A 27,029-nucleotide genomic window follows, 5' to 3' on the forward strand; every position below is an offset into this window, starting at 1 on the left:
TTCCCACCCAAACAAGGCCATTCTCAGAAAATTATTTGAGTCTCACATTAGCATGTTAGGGTGCTTGCTGCTCATAGGTTCTTAGAAGAGGGTCTCCTCCCCTGAACCCCTAAAGGAGGGGGCCGTCTTTGCAGAATATTGCTGAGAGAGAGGCCCACAATGACCCCCTCCAGTGCTCAGAATGACCACTTTGCCCCTGCACTGCATTTGGCATGAGTCAGGTGGTTGGGTAAGTCCTGCTGCTGCAAGCTCTCTGGTTTGGGCCCAGCCACAAAGAGGCTGCCTCCAGTTCCTATTACCACCACAACCAGAGCTGTCGACTGCCTTCATTTTCCAGGAAATCTGGATCAAAGTGGGCCAAAGAACTCTGGGTTCCCAAACATACTCTAACTCGCTTTCCTCCTGTGGCTCTGCAGGAACAAAAGAACAGAACAGATTTGTTGGAGTAAAGGCCCTAACATTTATTCTCCCCTGGTGAGTAGGAGGGGTGAGGTGTAGATTTTCTTTCTCTCTTGCCTGAGTCTGGCTGAAGACAGAACCATTGCTCCTTGCACAGACCTAGTCCCCTCGAGCTTCATTAAAGACCTGATCTCTAGTGCCCTCAAACCCTACCTCCCCCGACACACTCTCCAATGACTGCTTAAAGAACCCTAGCCAGAGAAGCTCTCACACTCCTTATATTAACTGTGCGCCGTCAAGGAGGGGGGTAAACGAAGGGGGGGGGTGGATGCGGGGAGGCTCTGAATCACACAGCCTGGGGAGGGGCTTGTGGGTCAGGCATTCCCAAGCTCACGTTTACCCTCCTTCCCCTCCCCCTCCCTGTCACAACACCAGTCTCCGATTGGGCCAGTCCCACTGAGAATTCAGAATCCAGAGGCATCCAGTCCAAGGACAGAACTGCAAGAGCATGGACACAAAACACCAAACAAATGGGGGTGGGCGACGTTCCTTGGCCAGGGGGGCCACTTCTGGCTTCTCAGCCTCTGGGGTCTGGGCTGTGAACAGCAGAGGGCGCCAGGGTCTCTGGGGCAGCTGGATGCTGGGAAGCACCCTGCCCCTCTGGTCCCCAGGATTGTAGGAGCACACGCACAGGGTAGGGCTTATGGGCAACCAGGGGAAGAGCTCCGGGGACACCAAAGAGTGGACAGTTTCATTAAAGCAAAGTTATAGCTGCCTCTAGTGCCTGTGGGAGGTACAGGTAGCGGCAGGGCCTCCAGGAAAGGGCTGGGGACCCAAGGATCCTGCACCCAGCACAGCACCCTCAGCTGCATCCTCTGACTGCTGTCCCACCTGCACGCCTCTGGCACACTGCAGCTGGGGACCCAGATTTGTGCTTGTTCAGGGCTTCGGAAGAGGTGGCAGCAGAGACACTGGGGGCTGTCCTGCAGGCAGCAGGTTCTCGGGTCCTCTGCAAAGTACCCCCAGTCTCTGGAGAGCGGGAATGTGTCCTGGCCTCCGGGCCTCTTCCCCAGCCCTCCCCCACCCACGGGTTGGCTCCTCAGACATGAGTCTGCATCCTCCGCTGCAGGGGTCGGCTGGGGTCGGAGTTCTGGGAAGAGGATTGGGAGTGGTGAGACGAGGACGCGGAGGCCTTGCTGGCCTTGTCGAACTGCACGTAGCCGTCCTGCTTGCCACTGCTGCTGACGCTGCTGTCACACTGCGTGTCCAGGAAGGAGCTGCTGTCGCTGAGGGAGCCTCTCTGGAACTCCCGCTCACAAAGCTCGATGGACGAGCTGCCCATGCCCAGCACGAACCTCTGCCCGTAGTCGTACAGGCGGCCCTGCCCACTCAGGGTGCTGTAGATGTTGGTGAAGGACATGCCCGTGGGCACACGCTGCTTGCCTGCTGGACGCAGGTCGGGCTGACAACTGGACAGCGAGATCGTGGGGGTCGAGTGGTGTTCTTTGAAGGTGTTGACGCTATAGTAGCCGTTGGTGGGGTCCTGGGGTGGGGAGAGTTGGAACAGCATAAGGGGGTGGTTGGAACCTCCGCTGACCTTGGTGAAGGGGTGGGGTGGGGTGGGGTAGGGGAGGTGCTTTCTAGGCTGGGCCAGTCCTGCCTTGAAAGAAGGAATGGGGAGCAAAGGAAGAAGGGAGCAATGGGGAATTGCTAGAAGGATTATCTGGGAGGGGACACCAAGAAGAGAGGGCTGGTCCAGTGGGGTCAGGGTACTCCCGACGGAGTATGTTTATTATGTCAGGGCAAAGAGAAATCATTTGATAACCAGACTTTCATTGCTTTTTGCATTGGACACTGGTTTTTAAATTCATTTGCAAGGAGATTGTGGGAGAGGGCGGTGGGACCTGCATCTTCTCTCCTTCCCTCCTTTGTGTTGGGGAAAGAGCAGGTGCCTTTGGCACGGGTGTGTCACACAGAAAGGAGAGGGCACTTGTCCCCAAGGTGACCTCTCACCTTTCTATCCAGCCACTGGATCAGGGGCTTGGGCTGTCAGAACCGAAGGCAGCGTCCACAGCTGCGTCTTGTAATCTGTGGCTATTCTTACCTTCAGGTTCTGAAATTCCTTCTCCTCTTCTTTGAGGACCTCCAGCTGCTTCAGCACTGAGTCTTGTTGGAATTCACCCCGGTCCATCTATAACCCCAAAATAGCTGCTCAGTGTACAGGAGGTGCGCTAAATAAGCTACTTTCCCCAGTGAAAGGACAGAGAAACTAGCTTGCCACCGATGCCTCTCCTCCCCCAACTCTCGTTGCCTGGGCCACTGAAGGCAGGCGAAGATGTCAGGAGGATGTTTCAGGAGTCCTTGTGCCTGGACGCTTGTCTGAGAGATCAGGAGGGATGGGACAGGGGTGTGGGTGAGGGCCAGGTGGCTGAGATGGCACTTTTCCACTTGGGCTAGGGAACCACCTCCAGGGAGCTCACTTGGCTGATTCAATTCAATTCATTGAGCATTTACTGAATTTTGGGCTGGGCACCGTGTTAGGGGCCAGATAGACACTGATTTAGGTTAAGATGGATCTGTGCTCTTCGGGGAGATGGGCCTGTAGATAAATAATTATAGACTCTCCATCACTGGGCACGGGTTGGGGTCTAGCAGGGCAGTTCACCAGACAGTGCTAGGCTTAATGAAGGCCTTCAGAAGGAGGCACATGAATAATACCTGTGAGGTACTGGCGACCTGGGCCACACCTGTTCTTCATAGCAGTGACTACTTAGATGTAGTCAAAATTATTTTCCTTAACGGATGCCAAAGAGCCTGCGGGCAGGGACTGCTTTTGTTTCTCTTTGGGTCCCTGGCACATCTGGCACAATATTGTGGTCATTGGCCAAGACGCTTTTGGAATGGAATCATATTTAATTGCATTTTATTAATCCTTTGACTCTCCAGTGTCTGGCGTGCTGGAGGGCTGTCACACATTTTGTTTATGTTGGATGAACGAAAGAATGAAGAGGCATAGCTCTAAATGATTATTCTAGTTTACTGAAAATTAGAGTAATAATTAGACTTAAGGTGAAAAATAAAGGCTACTTGACCCAGTGGGTGTTTTAATTAGCCAGGAGAACCATAGTGATGCTTATCCTGTAGCAATAAGATGCTTCCCATGTGTCACTTCTGCAAATGACGTGCTCTGGGCCAGGTGCCCCCTACTCACTGACTGAGCTGAGGTATTTCTTCTCCCTTGCTTTCCTGGTGTCTTCCGAGCCCCCATGGAACCAGCCAGAGTGTCTCCATCCTGTTACCGGCTCACTCATGCTGCCTTTTTTACTTGCTGGTAAATGCTCTGGATTGGAGTTCATTCCCACTAGACCCTAACCCTACACCTGCTTCTCCTCTATGTCAGGGGCCATTGAGGGATTCTGGGGTGAAGGAAATGGGGGAACAGAAGGTTCCCCAAGTGGGGGCTTAGCTATGGAGCCCTGAGTAGACACCTCTGCCAATTAACACCCCCACCCCCGCCCTGCTCTGACTACAGAGCAACCCCACTCTTTCCTGAGAGTTTGGATTGGGGCGTGTAGAGATGGCCTGAGGCAATCGGTGTCCCAATGAGAGGGAATTTGGGATTCCATTCAGGATGAAGGGCAGGCCAGGATCCTTCCAGACTTGAGGGAGTTCATTTACAGAGATATTCACCCTCAGTCTTGGCTGCGGCCTCCTCCCTTGTAAGATTTGTGATCTACCGTGTCAGGCCAGAGGAAATAGACATGTACAGACTGGGGAGCATGACCTTTTGCTTGAGGAGCTCTGGGATAATCGGGGAGGCTGACCTGTAATTATAACAATGCATTATAAGAGCAATAAGCAGTGTTTGGGGAGAGCAGAAACTGCCTAGTTCTGTCAGCAGCGGGAGGACAAATGTGGAAAATTAGGGAGGGGTGACATTTGAGCTAATTCTCATAGGAGAAGGTAAAATTCAACAGACAAAATCAACAGACAGAGGGGACGACCTGTGTAAAACCCCTGAGGAATGAAAGACTCCAAGGCGGGCGATTGCAAGTTCTTTGGGGTGTCTGGAGGGCTGATGCATTTGGCAGGAAGATGGAACTGGAAAGGCCAGCAGCCGCCTGGCAATGAAGGGCCTCGATGACATGCTGGGCAGCTGGACACTATCCAGTGGACACAGGCTCCTCTCCAAGGGATTTGAAGGAGACTAGTGACAGGATCTGATTTCCATTTTAGCAGGACCCTTTCTGTGGGCCCATGGAGTGGGCTGGAGTAAAATGATGAAAGACTGGAGTGGTGAGGCCACTGAGTGGGCTGCTAGGAGCACCCAGGCCCCAACTAAGGAGGCAGCAGTGGGGTAGAGGCAGGCGCACACATTTGAGAAATTTTCTCAAGAGGAATTGGCAGGGCCTAAAAATCAATTGGCTAGAAAAAGAGCAGCTGAGGGAAAGGTCAGTTCAATCCATAAACACTGGTGAGCGCTTCCCAGAGACTAGGTAAGACTCTGGAGCCCTGGGATGGGGGGAATAGGGCAGCTGCTCACCATCTAGTGGAGAAAGGTAAGGAGATAGGTGACTTGAGAGAAACACAAATAGCTAACATTTCTCAAAAGTTTTCTCTGTTCCACAGCTCAGGCTCTTGGGGGTCATCCCATTTCACCCCCTTCTCCCCCTGCCCCAGCCCTGTTCATTACTGCTTTCATCCTGCTTCACAGATGGGGAGACTGAGGCACAGAGAGGGCCCTGCTCTTTACCCCCAGGTTCTGCTGTCATGGCTCCAACATCTTACAACCATGACACAGCAAGAATGCTCTAGAGGTTTCTAGTGCAATGTCCCAGGTTTCTGCTTGGACAGCTGGGTGGATGATGGTCTGTCTGCGGCCATCAGGAAAAGGAGGAACGGTGTTGGGCGGCTGGGGAAGTGACATGTTTGCTTCTGGTAAACACTCCAGTTCCGGAAGAGGAACCCATTCTTGCAGACATTTTTTGGGGGGGTGGCATTTGGGGGTGGGGTGAGGTATACTGAATAGAATAACTGTATGTATGTGTCCAGAATTACATTACATACAATGTATTATGGCTATTTAAGCATATCTTCTCTCCCTACTGGATAGTCAGGTTTTGAAAAGCTGGGGCCACGTTTTAGATGCCTCTGAGTCTACCGGTGTCTTTGAGTGCTAGCCTAGAACAACATATGCTGTCTTATCGACTCACAATAAATCTTTGTTGGCTCAAAGTAAGTGCCTGGTCTACCATGGGGTGGGGTGCATCGTGACTGATGCTTAGCTTTGAGGGAGCATCTAGGGTATCAAGAACCTCTGGCCCCTGCACCCTCAGGCCATGGGGTTGGTGAGGGTGAGGGTAAGACAGCGTTCTTACCATCAGCTGCTTGATGGTGGGGTGTTCTTCTGTCTCCCGACCAGAGGCAGGCTCCTTGTGGACAATCTCCACTCGGATATCATTCTTGGCTGACACAACCCCTTTGAGATCTGGACATAAAAAAGGAAAGTGTAGACAACAGATTCAGCTCTCCTCCCCAGGCAGGAGGGCTTGCGACATCAAAATCCCACCACCCTGCCACCGCCACCACCACCATAGTTTACCCTCCACCCCTGAACTCAAAAGCTTCATGCCCCCACCCCCACCCGTAGAACATCTGTCTGGTCGTGCTGTGGGCTGTTGGGGCCTTGGAGTGCTTGTCTGTTGGCCCCTTGTTGCATGAACCTCATTCAGCCTTTCACTGCTGCTTCTCTGACTTAAGAAATGGTCCTCATCCATTCCCCTCTGTATTAAACTAGGTCCTTTTAATCTTTTTACATTCTCACCTCCTTCTGGAAGTCTGCTCTGACCTTTCCTCCCAGACTTTGACCTCTCCATTGAAAGAATCACAAATGTCACTGCTAGAAAGGACCCTGAGGTCCCACGTCAAAGGTGGTCTAGCACCTTTGTGATTGGAGCTTTCCAGATCAGGCAGCGGATTTAAAGTTGGGAAATTCTGTTACGAAATTTTTGTTAGAGTAGCTCCCCCTCTAATTTCCACTGATGAGGGAGGTCCTGAGACCATCGGTGATGGTAGTGAGGCAGTTAAGAGAGCCAGTTCTGCTGAGCTGGGAGTAGAGAGAAAATCAGGGGAACACACCGCCACATGGAGGCTGCCAGAGGTGGAGGGGAGGCTTACTCTGGTTATTCATCTTGTGCCTTACGCTCAGAGAATGTTAGCACGGGTGGGGCCACAAAAGCCACGTATTCCAACTTCTGCCTATTACACATGAGGAAACTGAGGCCAGGAGTATCGGTGGCTGGCCCAAGGTCATGTGGTAGGAGAGGTGGGGACCAGAGGCTGTCTCCATTGTTACCCCATCGCCTCTACCACCCTTTTACACGTCTGCATGCTTGTCTGTGCCTTGAGCTGTGCCCAGGACCAGAATTTTATTGCTAATGACTAAAGACCTTTAAAAGTCTGCACAAAGCCATTCTTTGAGTTTTCTCACCCCCCCCTCCTCCGCAGCCCCCCTGCGTGGGTGATGTGCTCTTCTGGTTAGACTAGCAGATCCTGGAGGGCAGGAACAAACCACCCCGCCCCCAACCCCCTCCCGGATTTTTTATACAGCTCCCGAGGGAGAGGGCTGTATGTGTTCATTCCAAAGCGCTGGCGGGCCGCCCTGTTGGATGAAGTTCAGTTCAGGCCAGATCAACATCAGTTCAGTGCCCACCACAGGCCGGACGCCACGTAAAGCATTGCACAGAGAAAGATGCATGAGACCCCATCCCTGTCCCAGCAGCTCACAGCACGGTAGGGCCCCTGTCATGGCACTCCTGCTTACTTGCTCGCCGGGGCAGTCTAAGCCTGGCCTTTTTCTCTGTCCCCCTCCCTGAGATCCCGGGTCTCCCTCCCGTACTTCTCTGGGAGCGGGCACAGCAGAAGGCCACGATGGTTGCCATGAGGACGAGGAAGGCCACCCCGGCTCCTACGGCCACCCCGATGATGACGGCCATCGGCACCGACTCTGTGGGAGAGAAGCAGGCACAGCTGATGAGGCAGACCAGACTTTCTGCCTTCCCCCGGGGCCTCACCCAGTTCCCTTGGGTGCAACGCCTGCAGGTCGGGGCCAGATCACTGCACACAGATCTTCCTGGGAAATGCCTTGGGGGCCTGGGCAGGCACAGGCAGAGTCCAACAGGGGTCAGCTCAAGAGGGACATGGGCTGGAGGAGAGGGTGGCGGACCTGGGGGAGACACGGAGTGGTCATGGAGGTGGGGGGAGGTGAGCAGACAGAGAAGGGAGGGCCAGGGGAGGGACACCTGGGTGAGAGGCAAGGCTGGGCACAATTTAGCCCCTTTGGGTGTTGAACCAGGCATATTCTACCATGCAGAGACTGGACAGTCACAAATCCTGGTTTTTCTTTAAAAAATGAGTCATGGTTGCTTCCTTGTTTGTTTAATTTGTCTTTCTCTTCTCTTTCTCAGGTGCAGAGAGGATGGACATAGAAACCAGCTTCTAGGGAAAGCAGCTTTCACAAGGGAGGTGGCTTCCCTTCAGGGCCTGCTTGGCATCAGGGAAAGGAACTGCCAGAAGCCTAAGATTTAGGGGCCAGGGAGCAGGACACAGCTTCCTCTTAATTCTTTAAGGAGAAATGCCCCCTTTCCTTGACTCCCGGCCCCAGTCCTGCTCTCTCGTCTCAGGTCTCAGATGCGAGTCCTCCTGGCATCTTGCCACTGCTCCCCGCAGATGGCCTGGAACTCTGACCAGGCAAACCCTCACTCCCTGCTGAGTCTGTGTCTGTCTCCTGCCCTGGCCAGTAGTGATGGGGCAGGTGATGGGGGGAAGGGAGGCACCCTCCCAGAGAGCCCTGGTCCTACCATGGCTGCCTATGCGGGATGAGCACATAACTTGGGAACAGAACTAGGGAACGCAGAAGCAGGGGAGCTTAGGACCCACTGAGTCCAAGTCTCCTTTACAGATGTAAACACTGAGGTCCAGAGAAGTCAGGTGACTTGATCAAGAACACACAGCTACCACAAAGCAGGGCAAATCCACTGATATACACCCCACCACCCCCAACACCCATCCTGCTCATCTCTGACCACTGTATCACATGGCACCCTCCGAACCTCACAGGCTCTCTTTGGCCCAAACTCCATCTCTTCTGAACAACTCAGGTCACCCTAAGTGGGGTCATCAGAGTGCCTCCTCAGGGGGTTGCTGTGGGGTTTGGATGACTGAAAGCAGAAAAGCACTTGGCATTGAGCCCTGTTCCTGTACGGGAATTGTAGCAGATCAGAAGCTTAGAGGCTTGGAAAGTTCCTTTTAAAGACTGAACTCCCTCCCACCTGGTCCCACATTTATCAGTATTTTTGCCATGGGCTGAGGGTTAGCCTCTCATCGTTGCTCATTCAAGCGAGGAAGAGGGGAAGAAAACCTCAAACCCTGGCCCTGGAGAGGCTGCTGGGAGGAGCTGGTGGGTGGGGGAGGAGAGTCAGGCACCCTCTTCCGGGAGGGAGCAGGTGTTGTTGGCTGGCAGTGCTGGCGGATGTGCGAGGTTGAGACCACTGCAGGGCGTGCTGGGGAGACCACAGTAGGGGCGCTGGGGAAACCACAGTAGGGCGTGCCGGGGAGAGGACGGTGGAGAGGTTCGTGCACAAGCCGTCAGGGCCTGATAATGACAGCTGTTTGGTTTGCTCTCCAGTGGGAGTGAGAAGCCGGGGGACTTGAGCTTAGTCAGCCCTGTTGGACTTGCTTTGATAAACAGATGATTCTGTCTCCAGGTTTTAATTCCTTTAGGAAAGGACACCCACTCTGGAGCTCAATGGTTCTTTAGTTCTTAATTTCATTAAGTTAGGTTTGATTTAATATCTTCTTAGGTTCCTGCTAAGTTTCCTTGGAAAAACTTGGATCTTGTCCCAGCTGAGCTCAGAACTAAAGAATGACTATGGAGGGGACCCTAACTGGCCACAACGTCTCACCTGCAAAAAATGAGAGAGGCAGGAAAGTGGTATCTTGGCGCTTCTGACTCTGGCTTTGAGTTGTTAACATGGGGACATGGGGTGGGAGATCAGTTTATCTGGAGAACTGTCCCCAGGCAGATGGCAGGGGCAGAGAGTGGTGGTGGGGGGGACCACCCTGCAGCCTGCCTGTGTGTGTTTCCTCCTGGCCTGCCTTCCTGCGGTCTGTCCTAGGCCGCCTGTGCAGGCTCTTGCTCTGAACAGTGCACTCCTCGGGTGTCCCCTGGGGAGGGATGGAGAGGGAGGCAGCTGCCCTCCGCTCAACTTCCTCTCCCTCCAAGCAGGTGGCTGGGCGCCAGGGGTGCCAGTCAAGAAGCACGGTGTCAGGGAGCTCCGATGGGTGTGAACAGACACAGGTCAGATGGAGACACGAAGGAGGCACCACCCCGGCACCAGGAGGGGCTCTGAGGGGTAGCTGGCCTGTGCGGGGACTGGTGTGCTGTTGCAGCAGGTCCACTCAGAGTGGGGGATGTGTGAGTCCCACAAGGGGCTCACTGAGGAAGCTGACAGCCCTGGCTTCTGACAGCAACACAAACCGGGGGATCCTGGTAACTGGTTTGCTGCTAAGAGCTTGGGAAGGGAGGCACTGCCTGGCGGTGGCCGCCTGGTGGTGAGAGGGCAATGCACAGGGACTGCAGGAGCAGGAAGGAGGCAGCGATGGAGAGAGCAAGGATTAGCGTGGATTACGCATGCCACTGCAGGGGTTGGAGTTCTGGGAAGTGATCGCCAAGCTGGTGGATGTTGGTTGAAGAGCAGGAAGATCAAGGAGACTAGAGAGAGGGGGAGGGCAGGCCAGGGGTGAGCTGACCCCAAGGGAGAGGAGTCAGGGCTTCTGAAAGAGGGGTGGAAGGCATGGAGGGGGAGGGGCGAGAGCCAGGGTCCTGGGGAGCAAGGAGCCTGTGGGGCTCTGGCTCAGTCACTTAGGAGACAGGTCTCTGGGGTCCCTAGACCCAGGCTGGCTAGGGACCCCTGCTGTTCTGACTGCACTAACCCCTGAAGAAGGGGGAGGGTGGAGAAGTTAGTGGCCTACACAGGCCTCCCTACCCTCTTTTGAGCCCCCTCCCCCACTAGCCCAGAAATCCCTTCCCCCCAGCCCGGGCAGTTCTCATGTCTCCTTCCATACCTGCTTCCAGCCCGGCTCCCGACTTCATTTCCGAACCTGTTTGGAAATAAAGCAAGCGTCCACAGCCAGGGCCTGGCTGGCCAGGGTGGGGTGGGACTGGGGGGACCGCTACTGGAGGGGACTGGGGTGAGGGGGCTCCCTTCTCCATCATGACTCCGAGACCACCCGCAGGTCCAGGCTAACCCAGGTGAACTTGGACCCCTTCAGACTGACGTAGAGACTCCAGAGGGGTAGGGACCAGAGAGAGAAGTCAAGTCTGGGGGTGGGGAAGAGGGGGGTTAGCACACTAAGGAGAGGGCAGAGGGGTGAGGGCATCAAGGGGAAGACACGGAGGGTAAGTAACGGGACTGGGAAGGTTGGGAATGATGTGTGGATGATATTATGCAAATTATGGGCAAAGCGTTATGCAAAGCAGCTCCTATTAGGGAAGAGGTGTTGGGGGATGCTGTGATGCACAGGATCCTGAACCCCCAGGGACCCAACTGCCAACTAGTCGCCAGGCTCAGAATTTCTTGGGGGGAGGGGTTGGAGGGCATGACAGCCTGTGGGTAGCCTTCCTCTTGAAGGGGATCAGAGACTGCCAGGCCCAGGCCCCCTGGACCACTGGGTCCACCATGAACTAATCCCCCTGGCAAAGGGGTGAGGTCTGCAGCCCATGTCAGGACTCAATGTGCTCTTGGCTGTTTGCTGGGCTCTTGGGGACCACCCCACACCCCACCCAGGCTCCCCACATCTGCCCAGAGGGGTGAACTTTCTCCGCCCTATCCTCCCTCTCTGCTTGGAGTCCTCCTGCCTTCAGCCTTCAGCCTTCAGCCGGTGACCCCTAGAACACACCTAGAGGTACACATGTCCTGGGTCCCTGGGGGTACTGCAGATGGTCTGAGCCTATTCCCCCCATGCGGGGGAATGGAACAGCTCAAGCGCTACCTCAGAGAGACACTTTTGGGTAACTGGACATGCTTGTTTAATAGGGTGAGCCAGATTCCCCAACATGTCCATGCAGAGCATCCCTGCACCCACCACCGCACCCCTGGGGGTGCTCTGGGGCAGATCAAGGCCCGCCAGGGAAACCCTGAGTGAGGGGGAGTCAGGTCCTTCGGGAGCTGCCGGGTGGGATTACTGTGCCCAGCCTCGTGGCCGCCTCTCTCGATATGTGGCCCTCAGGGCACCATGCTGCCCAGTTTTCTTCTCTCCTGCTTCCTGGGGCAGGCTAGTGGCTGTGTAGGGTTGGGGTGGGGCCGTGGGGGGACACTTCTGCTGACCTGCCTGAGGCTGTATGGCAAGTGAGGAAGAGCTGTGACTTGTCCTTGGGCCCCAACCAGGTTGTAGCCTCTAAGAGGGACTGTCCCCTCAGGACCTGAAGGCCTTGGCCAGGGCCCTGCCCTAGGTGGGGAGGGCCTGCTGTCTATGTCCAGCGGGCGGCCCACCTTGCTCCTTGAGCCGGATGATCTCCGTGTCTGAGCCGAAGCTGTTCCAGGCCGTGCAGTTGTAGATGGTCTGGAAGTCAGCTCGCACGATGTTGCTAATGGTCAGGGTGGAGATGACGCCCTCCTCTGTGCTGACCGTCTCCACAGTGTAGCGCCCCGACGTCCCTGACTCCAGCACATTCTCCTTCCAGGACCAGGCCTGTCAGCATGCACAGAATTAGGGGCAGGTCCTCACAAGAGCCACCCATACCAGGCACTGTGCCGGCTCCCTGCTGTCACCAGCGCCAGCACGTGCATACAGGGGTCCATGCACACACCACATCCCAAGTATGCGTACACACACATCAGCAAGTATGCACCTAAGTACACACACACAGCAACACAAACGTGTACAGACACTACCACAAACGGTGCCAATACATGTACAGGCACACCACACTTTCCAAACATGTGCAACCAGAGTTACACATATCACAACACACCATAAAGGAACACACAACACAACAGACTCAAACACATGTATAGAAGGCACACACAACATGCAAACGTGTCTACACACATGTCTAACAGGTGTACACACAGGTGCATGTGCACACACATCACCCCACACCCCACAAACACACATCCTCATGTGCGTACATGCAGAGGTTGGATCCCACAGGGGGTATTTCTGACAAAAGCCCCTATGTGGTTCCCGCACTAGAGGTGTTTTCCAGGAACTCGTGTGCAGCACATGGAGTCCCTCCTCAGTGGCAGTCACCCCAGCGCTACCCTCTGGCAGGTGTGCTGGGGTGAAGGCCAGCTCCCCCACCTGCAGCTGGGTCTGGCTTTGTTACTTTGTGTGTCTGTACAAGCTGTGCTCCAGGAGTCGTAGGTGTGATGATCTTTATCTTAGTCTGTAAGCATTAAACTTGAATTTTGATTTCTGATATTTAAAAATTTTCTTCACAAATGTGATTTTTCTGCAAACACTTGAGTGAGCAGGCCACTGGTGCAAAGCCTGTGAGAGTGGGGTTGCTGCCAGCGCCGGGGGCAGCCAGAGCTGCTTCTCGTTCTTGGTTGACATTTTGGACCGATAATCCTGGGTTGTGTGGGGCTGTCCCACACACTGTAGGATGTTTAGCAGCCTCCCTGGGGCCAGTGGCCTCCCTCCAAGAGTAACAAGCAAAAAAGAAAAAAAAGACATCTCTGGCTTTGGCCAAATGTCCCCTGAGGGGAATCGCTGGGGAGCAGGGCTGGCCCAGAGTTAGGTGTCTGTGAGGGAGGGAGAGTGTGAATGTGCCCAGAGATAGAGTGAGTGGAATACGCTGCCATGGGCTCGTGCTACACTTACAATTAAAAATATTAGAATAGTGCAGCGAACGGGGAGGCCTGTGTACTAGTTTTACCCCTGAATACTTGCAATTTTTGTGTGAATCTTTGAGTGAAGGAACAGAATGCCCGAGATAGTGTGTAACAGCACAAATGCTCTAACAATATCTTAGTTGACAGCATGACACTTAGTTTTACTGCCTCAGCGTCCTAGCCCCAGGCACGCAGGGTTCAGGCATGCCCACCTCTGCAGCTCCTGCCCGGCGTGGGGCCACACAGCCTTCAGGGTTGACCCTGGACTGTCTGCTAGCAGGACTGTGCTAGGCACTGGGGTTTCCTAAAAATACCACCTGCTCCCCGTAGTGTTGCAAAATGCCTGCCTCTCTTTGTCTTCCTACCTGGGCTTTCACCAGTTCCAGAAGGACTTGTGGGGGGCAGGCCCTGACATTTATAAATGCAAATACCACGTCCCCTTGGCTGTGCTGTAAGGGTGTGAGTCTTGAGGCAGTGGGGATGGGGGTGGTGATGGAATGATACTTCTCACTGGGAGAACTTTTGACAAATGGGGCTGGGTTCTCCAAGGTCCCCGAGCAGCTCAGGCTGAAAGAAGAGGACTTCCCAGTGCACAGCTACAAACCTCACTCTGCTCAGGAGTTTGCCAAAGCCTGGCCTTGAACCCAGAAAAGGGAAGACATCATTTATCTTTGGCCCTGAGCTCCCAGGGTGCAGAATTTGGTTAGAACCATTCATTTCGGTGCTCCTCAGAAGAGCAGGGGGGTGGCTAGCATGCTTGTGGGTCAGCCAGGAGCACTGGTTCTGAGAAAGGAGACTGCCTTTGAGTTTTGTCTTCGCGATGCCTTAGCAAGACTCACAAGGCAGGAAAAATTTTCCCCACAGAGGAAAGAGGAAGCTTAGAGGTAGGCACCAAGTACTCCCAAGCTCCAGGCAAAGATGACTGGCTGCCGAGCGTGCTGGCAGCAGGCCTCGCCTGCCCACCCCACCCCGCACACTCACGATTCGGTCAGGGGGCGGCGTGCTCCGGATGAAGCACTTGATCTGGCCCTTCTCTCCATGGAGGGCATGTTGGGTCTGGGTGCTGGAGATGATGGGGGGCCCTGTTGGGGAGACAGCTTCACATCAGTGATTCAGGAAGGGCAGGTCCCTGCCTGGGTAGATTCAGAGTTTATTAACTAATTCAATCAATCAGCAAACATTTACTGAAGGCCTGTGTGTGCAAGGCAGGGGGTTCAAGGATAAAGTATGTGCCAGTCACAACCTCGCCAGGGATGGTGGGTGGATGCTTCTGTGTCTGAATGCCCAGAAGACACAAGTAACTGTAATAAAAGGTGGTGTGTTAGCACCACAGGCAGGGAGGCGGTGCAGATGAAGTGCTAACCGACTTCAGAGCAGGAAGAATAATTTTCCCTGGTGGATCGTGAGAGCTTTATGAAGGAGGTGGTAAGCCTGAAAAAGGAGTAGGGGAGGTGTCAGGAGAAAGGGAATTGGGACTATGTCACCTCCACGTTAGCGGTTGAATTTTAAGCATTTTTCTTAAATATCCAGTAGAGGGCGAGCTTGCCCAACAAACCGAGCATGCTAGGGTGGCTGCCAGGGTAGCGATCCAGAGGACGAGAAAAGGTGATGTTCCACCATCAAGGGGAATGACCCGCAAGGTGGGATGCGCTGGGCAAGTTCACAGTGCCCATTGCACTTATATCTCAGGAAGTCCTGCAGTTCATCACCTTGCTTGCGGGCACCTGCATACCCAGAGGGTGAGTCCATGGCTCCAGACCCGCATGACCCCTCCAGTTCCTGCAAGCGTGCGAGCGTGACACGGATTTCAGGTTCTGGGAGTTCTTGTCTCGTCTAGAGGGCGCACCTGGAACCTGAGGTCCAGCAGCACATCCTTTTTTTTGTTTTGTTTTGTTTTATTTTGTGGGACCCTCACCGGTGGCCGGGGAACGAACCGGCGCCGCAGAGGCTGTGGGCAGCCTCGCAGTCCAGCGCTCAACCGCTGCGCCACCAGGGGAGGCCCGCAGTTCTGCCTTTCATTTAACCTAAGTTGTTTCTCCCTGATGCTCTCCTGGAAGCGGAAGGGGGACTGGACGGAGGGGTGGGCTGCTGGAGCCAGGGATGTAGGGATGGAAGCCCTCGTGCCCCTCTCCAATCCCTGGAGGAAGGGTTGAGCCTAAGTTCAACCCAGAAAACAGGAAACGGAGCAGGGGACCTGTAGGACAGGCAAAGTTATGTTGGGAACAAACCAAAAATTGCTGCGAACATAATTGCTGTTTATTAGCCACCTTAATTAAAACAGATTTGCATTTCTATGAGTAGCTCTCAGGCAAGGGGAAAAAAGGTACCAGGAAACACTCCGATGACTTCTCTTGAGTTTTGGATGGCTGGGGGCTGGGTCAGGCAGATGTGGGGGACCTCAAAGGGAGGGCTTCTACCCTCAGGAGCCTTTAAAAGTGGGCTCCCCTCCCCCAGTTCCTCTCTTAGATACATACCTTAGGCATATTTGCCTAAAACAGGGAAGGGCTGGATATTTTAGAAATTTGGAAGGAGCTTTGTTTTGCTGCTGGTACAAGGTGATGCTGCCATCAAACCTTTCCCCCTACAGCCCAGGGGCGAGGAATTGCCTGGAGGTTTCTCAGGTGGTCTATGGGTTGTTAAAACAGAAATCGGGATAAAGGTAGATGGGGGGTGGGGGTGGTGTCAAAGAGTAGCATTGTGGGTTCTCTCCCCTTCCTGCAGATCCCTGAGTTGAGCCAATGTGGTTTAAATCTGTGCCAGTTCACTCCCCAAAGGGAGGTGGCCAGCAGCTACCCACTGTCTGGGTTTGTTTTGGTGAGAGCCTCCTGTCCTTCTGTTCCTTCATCCTAGTCTGGCTCTTTCCAAAGCGCTACTCCCTCTCTCTACAAACTTCTGCTCCCTTGCTGGGCAGTCCTGCCCTCTCCTGGGCCACTTAACCCATCCCCCTGCCTTGGGCAGGATGACCCGAGTTCAGCTTCCTTGCTTCATTCCAATCCCTTGGACCTTTTCCTTCCAGGCAGTCCAGGAGAGCTGGTGCTGGAAGGACTGGAGGCAGAGGAGGGAGGGTGGAAAGATGACCCAGAGAGGGCAGATTAAGTCCTGGGTAGACACCAGGGCCCAGGCTGTGGGGTCCCATCCAAGAGGAAGGTCCCTCTGAGAAACCACTTTAAAACCCATTCGGAAATGCCTGAATGTCCACAGTGACATTGACAAGTCAGACCCTCCTTAATATACCCCAGAAATGAGGATGTACATTTAAAAACTTTAGGCTCAGGGGCTCTGGAGGCTGCTTGTGAGTCTGAGGGCCCCCAGTCCACCCATTCAGGGCCCGTAGGACTTCCCATGCCCTCCCGGAGGGGGTAGGCAGTGGGGGAGGCCGCTGATTTCACCAGGACCCGGAGCCTGAGTGGAGTGTCAGACAGGGAGCCGGCAGGAAAAGGCTGCAGCCGTGTTGCCATGGATATACAGAGGCGCGATCAGATGCTGTTATTTTTAGCCCTGCAGTGCCAATTTATTGGTGGCATCCTGGGGACACCTAGGAAAGGCAGGAAGGTGACTGAGTCATGGCTCTGCTCAGGACAGTTGGCCCGTGAATGCTCCGGGGTCTGGGTGGATCCACCCTCCCTCTGGGAAGGGCGAAGAAGTAAAATGGATGGGACTGGCTACTGGGGGTAAAGAGAGGAAGCACCTAGCAAAGGGGGAGAATTCACAAGGCTGTCAGTGGGTGGCTTCCTGGGTTGAGATGAAGTCAACTGGGAAAATTTCTAGAACGTGGCCCTGCCATCCCTGGGATCCTGGCAAACTGGTGGAACCAGGAGGTTTGCAAGGGGCCTCCAGCAGGAAAGAGGTAAGAAAGAAGCAGAAATTCAGCAGAGTGAGGAAGCTTGGAAGCAGCAGAGGACCTCAGCCCCTTAGGGCATATTCTTTGCCCTAAGGGGGAACCCCTGTACACTTGGACCCATGGGCATGGTGTCAGATCTTGTTGGCTGAGTGGTCTAAGGTAAAGTGATCCCCAGCATTCTGCACCCTTTGAAACTAGCAGCCTGGTTTTCTCCCTGGACTAAGCCCATACCTTGCAAGGACAGCGGATTCCCATCCCAGTGCAGTAAGACTCTTGGGTTCTGAGCTGAGCTGGGACACAGCTTCTCCATGACCTTCTGCACACCACCATCCAGGCCTGGCCTGCCACCCACTCTCACTGTTTCACCTCCTAAGCATCTAGTAACTTGCACTGCATTCTGGGAGGGGCGTAGGAGCATGCTCTCAAACTGTGATGATTTTTATTGATACAATGAGACATATTCTCTGCCCTAAAGGGGAGCCCCTGTACACTTGGACCCATGGGTATGGTGACAGATCTTGCTGGTTGAATGATCTAAGGCAAAGGGAAGAGGCTGAGCAGGATCGCACAGTTCCTCCTTTAAAGTCCCCACCAGGGTCAAGGTCACAATGGGTGGGTCAAAGGGCACATATGGGATCAATGTTGGCTGCACAGTGACCCTCTGACCCCATTTTCCGGGCCAGGATAAAATTGATCAGTTATCACTCTTAGAATATAACAAAGAGGGAAGGAGGTGACCAGAAAATGGCTCAGGCCCTTCCTTGCTTTGGGGCTGGGCTCGGATGGAAAAGGTAGACATAATTGCTAAGGGTCCATACTTGGAGGTGGTAGCAAGGCCCAGAACCAATGAGGGGGCACCCTCCTTTGGGTATCCAGGACCAAGATGCCTAGGGTGCCTCTCTGATCTCTCTCACTTCCTGGCCCTAGCACGAGTGGGGTCTTACCATTGACAGTCAAGGTCACCTCTCTCTCCCCGGCTCCCACCCGGGGGACCACTGCACGGCACACATACTTCCCAGCATCCTCCTGGCGGACAGTTTTCAGAGTGAGGGTCTTTTCGTTGCTCAGGACCTAGGAGAATCGGGGAGGATCAGAAACAGAGAATAGGGGCAGTCTCCATCAGAACCAAGAGGACTGAGAAGCAACCTTGGTGGCAATTGACATCAATAAATCCCCCTGGGGATCACCCTGGTGGCGCAGTGGGTTGAGCACAACACTGTGAAGCTGTCTGCAGCCTCTGCAGTGTGGGTTCGATCCCAGCCAGCCAGTGAGAATCCCACATGGTGCAACAGACCTCTCCTGTCGCGCCCGCTGCTCCCCTCAGCAGTGTATTTCTGTCATCTGCCTGTTCTGCTCCCCACTCTGTCTCTGGTGAATCCTCTCACCCTCCCTTGCCTTTGGCCTGTACCCCAGCTCTTGTATAAACATAAATAAATAAATCTTTAAAAAAAAAAAAAGTCCCCCGGGGTGGGTGGCAGTGGTGGCAGGACGGAGAAAGGTTTACTACGCAGCTCGAGCTGTTGGGGATCAGTCACAGCACAGGGGACTCTGTGTAGCTGAAGATGCTGGGACTGTGCACTCCTGAGGGGGTGATGGGAAGCAGTGAGTGTGGGAGGAGAGGGACCCCCTGACTGAAGCCCCCAGATCCCCTCAAATATGGAGGGGTTGCTGACCCGACTGTACTTGGCAGACTCAGGGTGAATTATCCTACAGCTGAACATCTTGGAGGTTCCCTGCACCTGTCCTTTCTGTATCCCTTTGGGATATACTTTGGGGAGAAGAAAAGGAGACAGTTTGGCATTGACTAGCTCTGAATTCCAATCCTGATATCAGTGGTGACTGGCGGTGTGGCTTTGGGCGGTGAGTTGTCTTCTCTGATGCTGTTTTCTTATTCATGGGGTGGGAGGGGAGGCGCATTAGGGAGGATGGGGGATTGAGGGAGGGGCAGTGACTCTCATAGGCTAGCTTGCACCTGACAAACTCAGAAGCACCCTGAGGAGGGCAAACATTTTCAAAGAGGAAGAAGGTAAAGCTTAACCCAAAGCTAAAGGGTGACAAGTATTTGTGGAAAGTTGAAAAGCCTTTCTCGTGGCTTTTTACTCCCAGCGAAGGTGATGCTGGGAGGTGATCCCACCTGCTTCCATACAAGGTTCAAAACCACCATGGCCGAAGGTGCTCAGGGCTGAGGGGGCACCTGGGGTTTCCTTGGCTCTTTCTGGGGTCCTTCCTTTAGCTCACGCTGGAGGCTGGCATCCCTGATCTGAGAGTGAGGGGGCTCTGGGGGTAGTTTCCTCCTGGCCTGAGGTCCCCTGACCCTGGCCCCAGAGGCCTTCTGGGGTCTGAGTGGACTACTCACCACTCCAGAGCCCCGCTTCATCCAGACGATGGTCAGGGACGGGTTGCCTGTCCAAGCACAGCTGAAGACGGCGTCAGAGCCCAGATCCACGAGCAGGGATTGGGGCTCTGTGGTCATCCTCGGCCCGACTGTGATGGAGAGAGGAGACAGGGTTCTGGTGGAGGGGAGGGCTCTGGAGCCCCTTTTTCCTACTGCTGCCTCCCTTTTCCCCATCTTGATAGGAGGGAGGGAGCAGTGGGCTACCTGTGCCACTTGAGTCCACTCAGCCCATCCCCTTGCACCTCAGTTCTCTGCCTGGACTTGGCCTGGGTCTGGAGATGAAATGACCCCCTGCCCAAGCTCAGACTCCTCTGGCCCCCCACAAGAGTCAGCAGCACTCACCTGGCCCCATTTCTGCCCTGACTGACCCCAGGGCCCTCCCACACCCTCCCTCTGTCCTGCTCCCAGGAAGCACCCTTTGCCAGTTTGTAGGCAGAGGGGGGCTCCCTCCTGACCCAGAAGTGATGTGTCTACTCTCAAGTTACCTGCCCTACCTCCTCTGGAGATTGGAATGGAGCTGCCCCGTGTAGCTGGCCAGCTCCCTGAGCCTCCCAGGGCCCTCTGAGGGCCTTCAGGTTGAGGAGCGAAGAGGCCAGGCCTCCTCTGCCATTCTCCACCCGCTGTCACAGGTTCTCTCTCATTCCAGTTCTGTCCAGCCTCTTTTTTGCCCCACCCAGTAGTAGGCAGCTCTGGGTCCATTGCCCATGTCCCACTAAGTGTCAGTGAGCTCTATACAGGGGCTTCTCTCCACTGGCCTCCAACTGTAGCCTGAGCCTCCTGCAGATGGAGCCTTGGCTGCCAGTGGGTACAATGGTGTCATACCAGGCCCAGCGACAGGAAGGTATGCAGACAACTGCTTTCAGGGAGCAGACGAGCATGAAATCTGGATCAGGAGACCCAGATCTATCCCTTGATGTAAAAAGGGAATAGGAACACTTTCTGTTGAGACTGTTGGGGCGAGGGGAGTGGTCTTCTCTAAAGAAATTTTGTAAAAGAGCTTTTAGAATTGAGAAGGGTGTACACGAGTTCATGCTCATCTGTGGACACATCCGGTGGCCTGGCTTGCAGTGGGTCCCTGGGGGCTCCCAGTGAGGAAGGGGGTGTGGTGAGCCCCCAGTGGGAGGCAGCAGGATTCGCTCAGAGCCTGGCTCAGTCTCATTTACTCACTGCATGACCTCGGGCCTCCATCTACCCATCTGGATCATGGGAATAATAATTCCTGCCTCGGGGCCTCCCGGGTGGCGTAGCGGGTTGAGCGCAGCGCTGTGAGGCTGTCTGCAACCTCTGCAGCGGGGGTTTGATCCCCAGCCGGTCAGGGAGATTCCCACATGGTGTCACAGACCTCTCCTGTCTCACCCGCTGCTCCCCTCAGCAGTGCACTTCGTCAGTCTGCCTGTTCTGTTCCCCACTCTGACTCTGGTGAGTCCTCTCACCCTCCTGTGCCTCTGACCTGTACCCCAGCTCTGGTATAAATATAAATAAATCTTTAAAAGAAAAAAAATACCTGCCTTCTTGGGTTATGATGGGGGTTGAGATAAACTCAGAACTCCCCACAATGAAGCTTTCTGGAAAGTGCCCAGCATTTTGAGTTGGAAGGCGGGTGCTGTTGTTGTGTTCGATGAATTCTGAGGCGGCTCATTCCTGAGCAGAGACTACCCAGTGCCCCCTCCCAGGAAGCCCCCAAATAGCTGTACTTACAATAGACGTCCACCGTGCGGCTGATGTTGGTGCTGCCCAGGGCGTTGGTCACCTCGCAGGACACTGGCTCTGAGAAGTATGTGTAATCCACAGTGGTCCGGTACACCTCGCCTGATGCTTCCTTGATGATCTGGCCCCGCTTGGCCCACCTAGCACAGAGGCCCCCAGGGCTCCATGAGGATTTTAAACAGCCCTCCTGACCAGGGGACTTCTGGTAGCTGATGTATCCCTCCCACAGGAAAACGGGGTCTGGCATGAGGTGGCACAGGCAGGCACACCTTCGGGTCCCTCAGGGACCATCTCTACAGAGGGGTTACTTCCAGCAGTAGGGGAAGCATCCATCACGGGCTTTGGTCTATGGGTCACTGGGCAGTCAGTGGCACTCAACAAGTAGGTTACTCCGGAGGGAGGGGAGTTGAATGTCCTGCTAACTGGCCAGATGATGGGTAACCCAATCATCAGTTCCCAGACAGCTCAGACAGTCCCCCGCTCTGAGCTATACTGGAGGCTCCATCCTGGGCCATGGTGGCAAAGAAGAAGGCAGAGTCCAGAACCTCAGGGGTCAAAGTCCAGTGCATGTACCCATACCTGTGTGCGTGTGTGCCCTTGAGCACACACACATGTGCACACACACACAGAGAAACAAGACCAGAGGTGTTAGCCAGTATCCTGGCTGCCCCTCACCAGCAGTCTCTCAGTAACCAGTCCTGAGGCCTGTCCCCAGGGTGGGTTCCCTCTCTCCCTGAACAGCCTTTCAGCCCTGCTCCTGGGATGGCACTAGCTCTTCCTTCTGCTCAGCTGCCACATTCCTACGGTCCTCAGCAGTGACCTGGACTCCATCCAGGGAAGGTTGTGCTGGCCTCTTCATGGCCTGGTTGGCTGATTGGTTCCACCAGGATCGGGACCATCCTGGTGCTGGCCATGGGGTGGTCACTGCTTCGGGCCAGTGACTGGGTGACCCAGCAGCCTGCTGTCCATGGGGTGGTGCCCAGAGTCCTCTGGGAAGAATGTGCTTGAGCATGGGGATGGGGATTTTCCTTATAGGCCCCCAGGGAGAGAGACTTTATCCTTTCCCCAGGACAATAGTCACTTCTTTGAGTCACAAAATTTCCCACCAGATTCTTCCTACTTCCCTTTTTCAAGGTGTATGTCTTTACCAGAATGGAGGGGTTCTTTGGCATCCACAGTTGTTACCCCATGACTATAACTCCCTGTACCCCCCTTCTGGCCCTGCCTTTGCCTCCCTGCTCCCCGCCCTGCCCTGCCCCACATTTTGGAGCCTTTCCTGGTATCTCAGAAGTCTGATTCCTCCTGTCCTTCCCTCCATGAGCCTCCTGTTCACTCCGGCCTGGGCAGCCCTGGGAGACAACCTCTCCTGGCATCACAGGGGTGATCCAGGCTGGCCCCACGTGGTTATTATCACAAATTAATATGGGGTAATTATTAAGAACACGATTAATAATAACAATTATAGTTTAACAACAAAGCAGACCAGAGCTCCCTGAGAGCTTAAGGAGCTTCCCAGTAAACCATGATGAGTTATTCATGAGTCATTTCAATTTCTAACTTTAATTTCATGACCAGACTTAATTGTCAGGCAGAGCCCCTGCCTCAATTCAGTCCCAGACACATGTTGGGGATTAGTGTCTGACCCTCTACTCCTTCACCCTGACGAAGCGAGGGGGTCGGGTGGGGTGCCAGGGGAGGCTGGGCAGCCGGCCGGCCTGGAGGAGGGAGGGCCAGCTGTCCCTCCCAGGCTGCTGCTCCTGGCTGCTACAGCACAGGTGTGGGGGTGGGGTGGGCTTGGGCCAAGGTGAACTGCTTCTGATGGGCCGTGCTCCTCTCCTCTCTGTCTGGAGCCCCTCATGGTAAGAATCTTGGCAGTTAGAAGCTTCACTGATTTGGCCTTGGGATGGGACTCGCTAAAACTGCTGGTGCTTCCGCAGGCCTGGAGACTAGCAGGGTCGGCCGTGGCACCAAACTTTCTTTTCCTGGCAGATCTGCATTGTCTGAGCCTGGCCCTCTGTGCCACTGCTGCCCATAGCTCCCCAGGGCCATCCCTACCTTAGAGGTGGAAGGGGGAGCAGGATATCCTCTCCCAGGAGCTGGCTGTGGGTGCCAGGCAGTGAGGTCCCCAAGGTCAAGACCTTTGGGACATCCCTTGAGTCCCCTGAGCACATTTTGCTCAACCAGTATTTTTTTCCCCTGCTTTTCTCTCCTCCACACCAAAACATCCCTTTGTAGGGATCTTTCCAGAAGCTCACACCACTCATTCAACTAGCTGGCCGCAGGGTTAAGGGTGAACCAGAGAGCAAGTCTCTGCCCTCTCCCTTCCCTTTTTTCTCCTCTCCTTTCCTCTGTTCTTCTGCTTTCGCTTCCTCCTCTTCCAGTTCCCGCTGCCCTCTACACCTCTGCTTCCCCACCCCCAATGCTTGCACCAGCTCTCCCACCCTGTGAAAAGGAGCCAGATTAAGACTTTCCCAATCAATGTTTACTATGGCCTGAGCAAATGTAAGAGGATTAATTATTTATATCACAGAATCAGAAGGCCTGACAAGTCACAGCTGACAGGCCAGCCAATAGTCCCCGTTTCACATCGGGTGGTAGTCCCCTCTCCAGTTCCTGGGGGCTGGGGGGGTACAGAGACCCTCAAAGGAGAAGGAGAGAGGCAGGTAGGAGATGATGGTGGGGCCAGTCTGCTGACCTGGGGGCTCTTCTGGTCCAGCTGAAGTGACAGCTGAGTCTGGCCATCTGGCCAGACAGGCCTCTAGGATCACCCATGACCCCTTCTGGATGCTGGGGTGCAGGAGAGCATATCTCTAATTTCTCATATCACAGCATCTTCTGTGCGCAGGGGGGAAGCAATCAAGGCGTATGGACGGAGAAACAAAGACCCCTGTAATCTTGTCAAAGTCAGTTGGAAAAATCAATGCACTTATGTGAGGAGATTTGCCTAAGGCTTTTCCTTTTGGAGCCCAACACCACATCCAGAATGACCATCTCCTGCAGAGGAGACCTCAAGGAGGGAAGGGCTGCCATGTCACAGCTGACAGGCTGTTGAATAGCCCTGCACCCAGTGTGGGTGGTGCTGGGGCCTGGGAGGGGGGCAGGTGTCCTATGGCCTCTGCACCCACCTCATCCAGGCCACCCTGACTGTCCTTCCAGCAGCTAGAAGGGCTCCCAGAAGCCTCTGAGGCCTGATCTGCACTGCAGTATTCTTAGGGTTTTGGGCTAATCAGAAGGACAGGAAGGAAGGCACAAGGAAGGACCCAGCTCAGCTCCAGGGAGCCCTGCCCTCCCAGCCCCTTCTACCCCTCCCCCATCCAGGACCTGCTGACCTGTGACCTTGAGCTGTGGGGCAGCTGGAGATGGAGAAAAAGCCTCAGGTTCCCTATCCCAGGAAGCCTGCACTTGCTATGTTTGTTTGTTTGTTTGCTAATTGACTTTCTAGTTAAAAAACAAAACATAACACTGAAAGATGCAAGAATAGTCCAACTAGTATTTCCTTCCTAACCAGTTGTTAATACCCTGCCCCATTTATACCTTCTTCTTTTTTTTTTTTTAAAGATTTATTTATTTATACAAGAACCAGGGTACAGGCCAGATGTGCGGGGGGTGAGAAGATTCACCAGAGACAGAATGGGGAACAGAACGGGCAGACTGACGAAATACACTGCTGAGGGGAGCAGCGGGCGAGACAGTAGAGGACTGCTTCGCCATGTGGGATTCTCGCCAGCCAGCTGGGATCGAACCGGCGCTACAGAGGCTGTGGACAGCTTCACAGTGCGGCGTTCAACCGCCTGCGCCAGGGAGGCCCTATACCTTATTCTTGTCATCATTGTTGGTGCTCTGTTATTTTGAGGGAATCAGGCCCTGCAACCTGTTTTCTCGGGTGCTTGCTCACCCCATGGGGTCTAAGTGGTCAGAAGGAAGGCTGCTGCTGGTCCTGGTGCACAGCCCTTCCCTCCGCCCCACCCACAGCTGGGTCCTCAGTGGACGGGAGCTTGGCAGTGAGAACTGCAAGTTGGAAGTTGTATGTTCTGATCTCTGGTATGCAAGAGGCATTCCTGGGATGGCTGTGAGGGTAAATGTGGGATGTGCCTGGCTAAGGTGGCCTGTGGGGGTGAATCGCTGCCCAGGGAAACTGGCATTCGAGGGTTTTCTGGGCACGTGGTGCTGGGTGTTTCGGGATGGAGCGTGGTGAGCTAGCCAGGGAAGAGAGGATCCCAGGTTGCAGGTGAGGGGGGAAGCTTGGTGAAAGGCAGTCTTTTTGGGTGTTCTCTTTTGCATCTTTACTGGCTTTAGGCAATGTGGATTCTGGCTGAATTAGACCTGCCCCCAGACCTCCTGGGTCACACGACTTCAGGGAGCCTGAATATCATCCCATCTTCCTCCTGCTTTGAGCCCAGAGAGTGCTTAAACTGGATAGGACAGATGGATTTTCATCCTATTTTAAAATATTCTCAGGGATAAAGACTCTGGTCTTTCCTGGGTTTTGGTTCCTGCATAGTTTAATTATCTGCTTTGCAGGGAGCCCCTTCTCCAGTCTGACCTGAACCCCTAACTGCCACTTTGGTCCATTTCCTCGCCTTCTACCCTCTGCAGTTGCACTGCCTCCTGTCTTCCTGTCCTCACTCCTACCGGCCGGCTTATTTCCTAGTCTGGGACCATTAGCATCCCTGGCATTGGCTGATGCTGCAGCTTAATAACCCTTCTCGATGGCAGAGATGACACACTGGGCTCCACCTGCAAGGCTGGGCCGGCAAGAGGCACAGTGGCTGGGTTACAGTCACAGTGAGACCCATGAGATGTCAGAGGAGTGTCTCGTGTCTTCTCCTGAGCACCTCTGAGGTCACCCAGACCGTTGAAATCTTGTGTGATGGGGTTGCCCAGATGGGAAGGCTCCCAGAGCCTTGTAGACCTGCCTTGTAGACCCCCTCATCTGGCCGTGCCCTGGGCTGTGTGCTGAAAGCTGTGGGGCGCACGCCAGCTCCTGCCTTCAGGAAGCTCAGTCACCAGAGAAAGACAAGCATGTAGACAGCGAAGCGCTTGTCAGTGTGCTGAGCAGGGGCTGCAAGGGGCCATGGAGACGAACGAGAGGGGCCTTCAGGACAGGGCTGCTGTGCTCACTCCATCCCGTGAGCAGTTCGGTGAGCACAGATGACTCAGTCCAGATCCTGATCTTGTAACTGCGTCATCCCCATAGAAAGGGGAGGTTCCAGATTCCCTGCCCCACCTAGGGAAGGGTGGGGTTGAGCATCGAGGGGAAGCTCAAGAGGACTTGGGAGAGAGAAGGGAGGATGAAGACCTAGAGGAGGCATGTGGAGCAGAGACATATGTAAAAGCCCTGCTTGCTTCTCGGCCTGGGGTTTGAACCAGACACTTGGAGCACATGGAAGGGCACTTGAAAGATAAGGACATGGGGGAGAGACCTGTGGGGAGGCAACAATGGTTGCCTTTATCCTGACTTGTATTTTGATTTTGTTCTTTTCCTTGCCTGGCCCTCCTCTGGCCCTTTCCTATGTTACCCTACCAGAAGGTTCCTTAGACTTGTGGCAGGCTTTCCGGCCTCAGTGGCCCTGCTTTCGATCAACCCTGTTTGCCTGAACATTTATCTGCAAGGGTAACTGGGTGTTTAATTGGAAAATATTATTCTTTCTTTTCTTTTCTTTCTATTGCACAGTAATTCTACTAAAGTTCTTTTCTAGGGCCTCCCTGGTGGCCTAGGGGTTGAGTTCTCAGGCTATCACTGCTGTGGCCTGAGTTCAATCCCCGCCCTGGGAGCTAACCCACAAGGAGC

At 54.4% G+C, this 27,029-nt stretch overlaps 1 protein-coding gene across 3 annotated transcripts in view; it reads right to left on the reverse strand.

Moving 5' to 3' along the window:
* Positions 1-1,498: 1,498 nt before the first annotated feature.
* The window catches only part of KIRREL3 (kirre like nephrin family adhesion molecule 3), a gene marked incomplete at both ends in the record, with an annotated part of 532,041 nt that continues 506,510 nt past the window's right edge, over positions 1,499-27,029 (reverse strand). Inside the window, 10 exons of one of the 3 annotated variants that reach the window (XM_084248847.1) lie at positions 1,499-1,942; positions 2,504-2,590; positions 5,778-5,887; positions 7,223-7,405; positions 10,525-10,560; positions 11,952-12,150; positions 14,277-14,377; positions 18,081-18,207; positions 19,493-19,620; positions 21,230-21,378. In XM_084248847.1, the coding sequence (XP_084104973.1) occupies positions 1,499-1,942; positions 2,504-2,590; positions 5,778-5,887; positions 7,223-7,405; positions 10,525-10,560; positions 11,952-12,150; positions 14,277-14,377; positions 18,081-18,207; positions 19,493-19,620; positions 21,230-21,378 (1,564 nt within the window). The remainder of the gene's footprint in view (positions 1,943-2,503; positions 2,591-5,777; positions 5,888-7,222; positions 7,406-10,524; positions 10,561-11,951; positions 12,151-14,276; positions 14,378-18,080; positions 18,208-19,492; positions 19,621-21,229; positions 21,379-27,029) is intronic. The other 2 variants (XM_084248846.1, XM_084248848.1) reach the window with 2 other exon arrangements.

Source organism: Talpa europaea (assembly GCF_964194135.1).
Source record: "Talpa europaea genome assembly, chromosome: 12".
Lineage (NCBI taxonomy): Eukaryota > Metazoa > Chordata > Mammalia > Eulipotyphla > Talpidae > Talpa > Talpa europaea.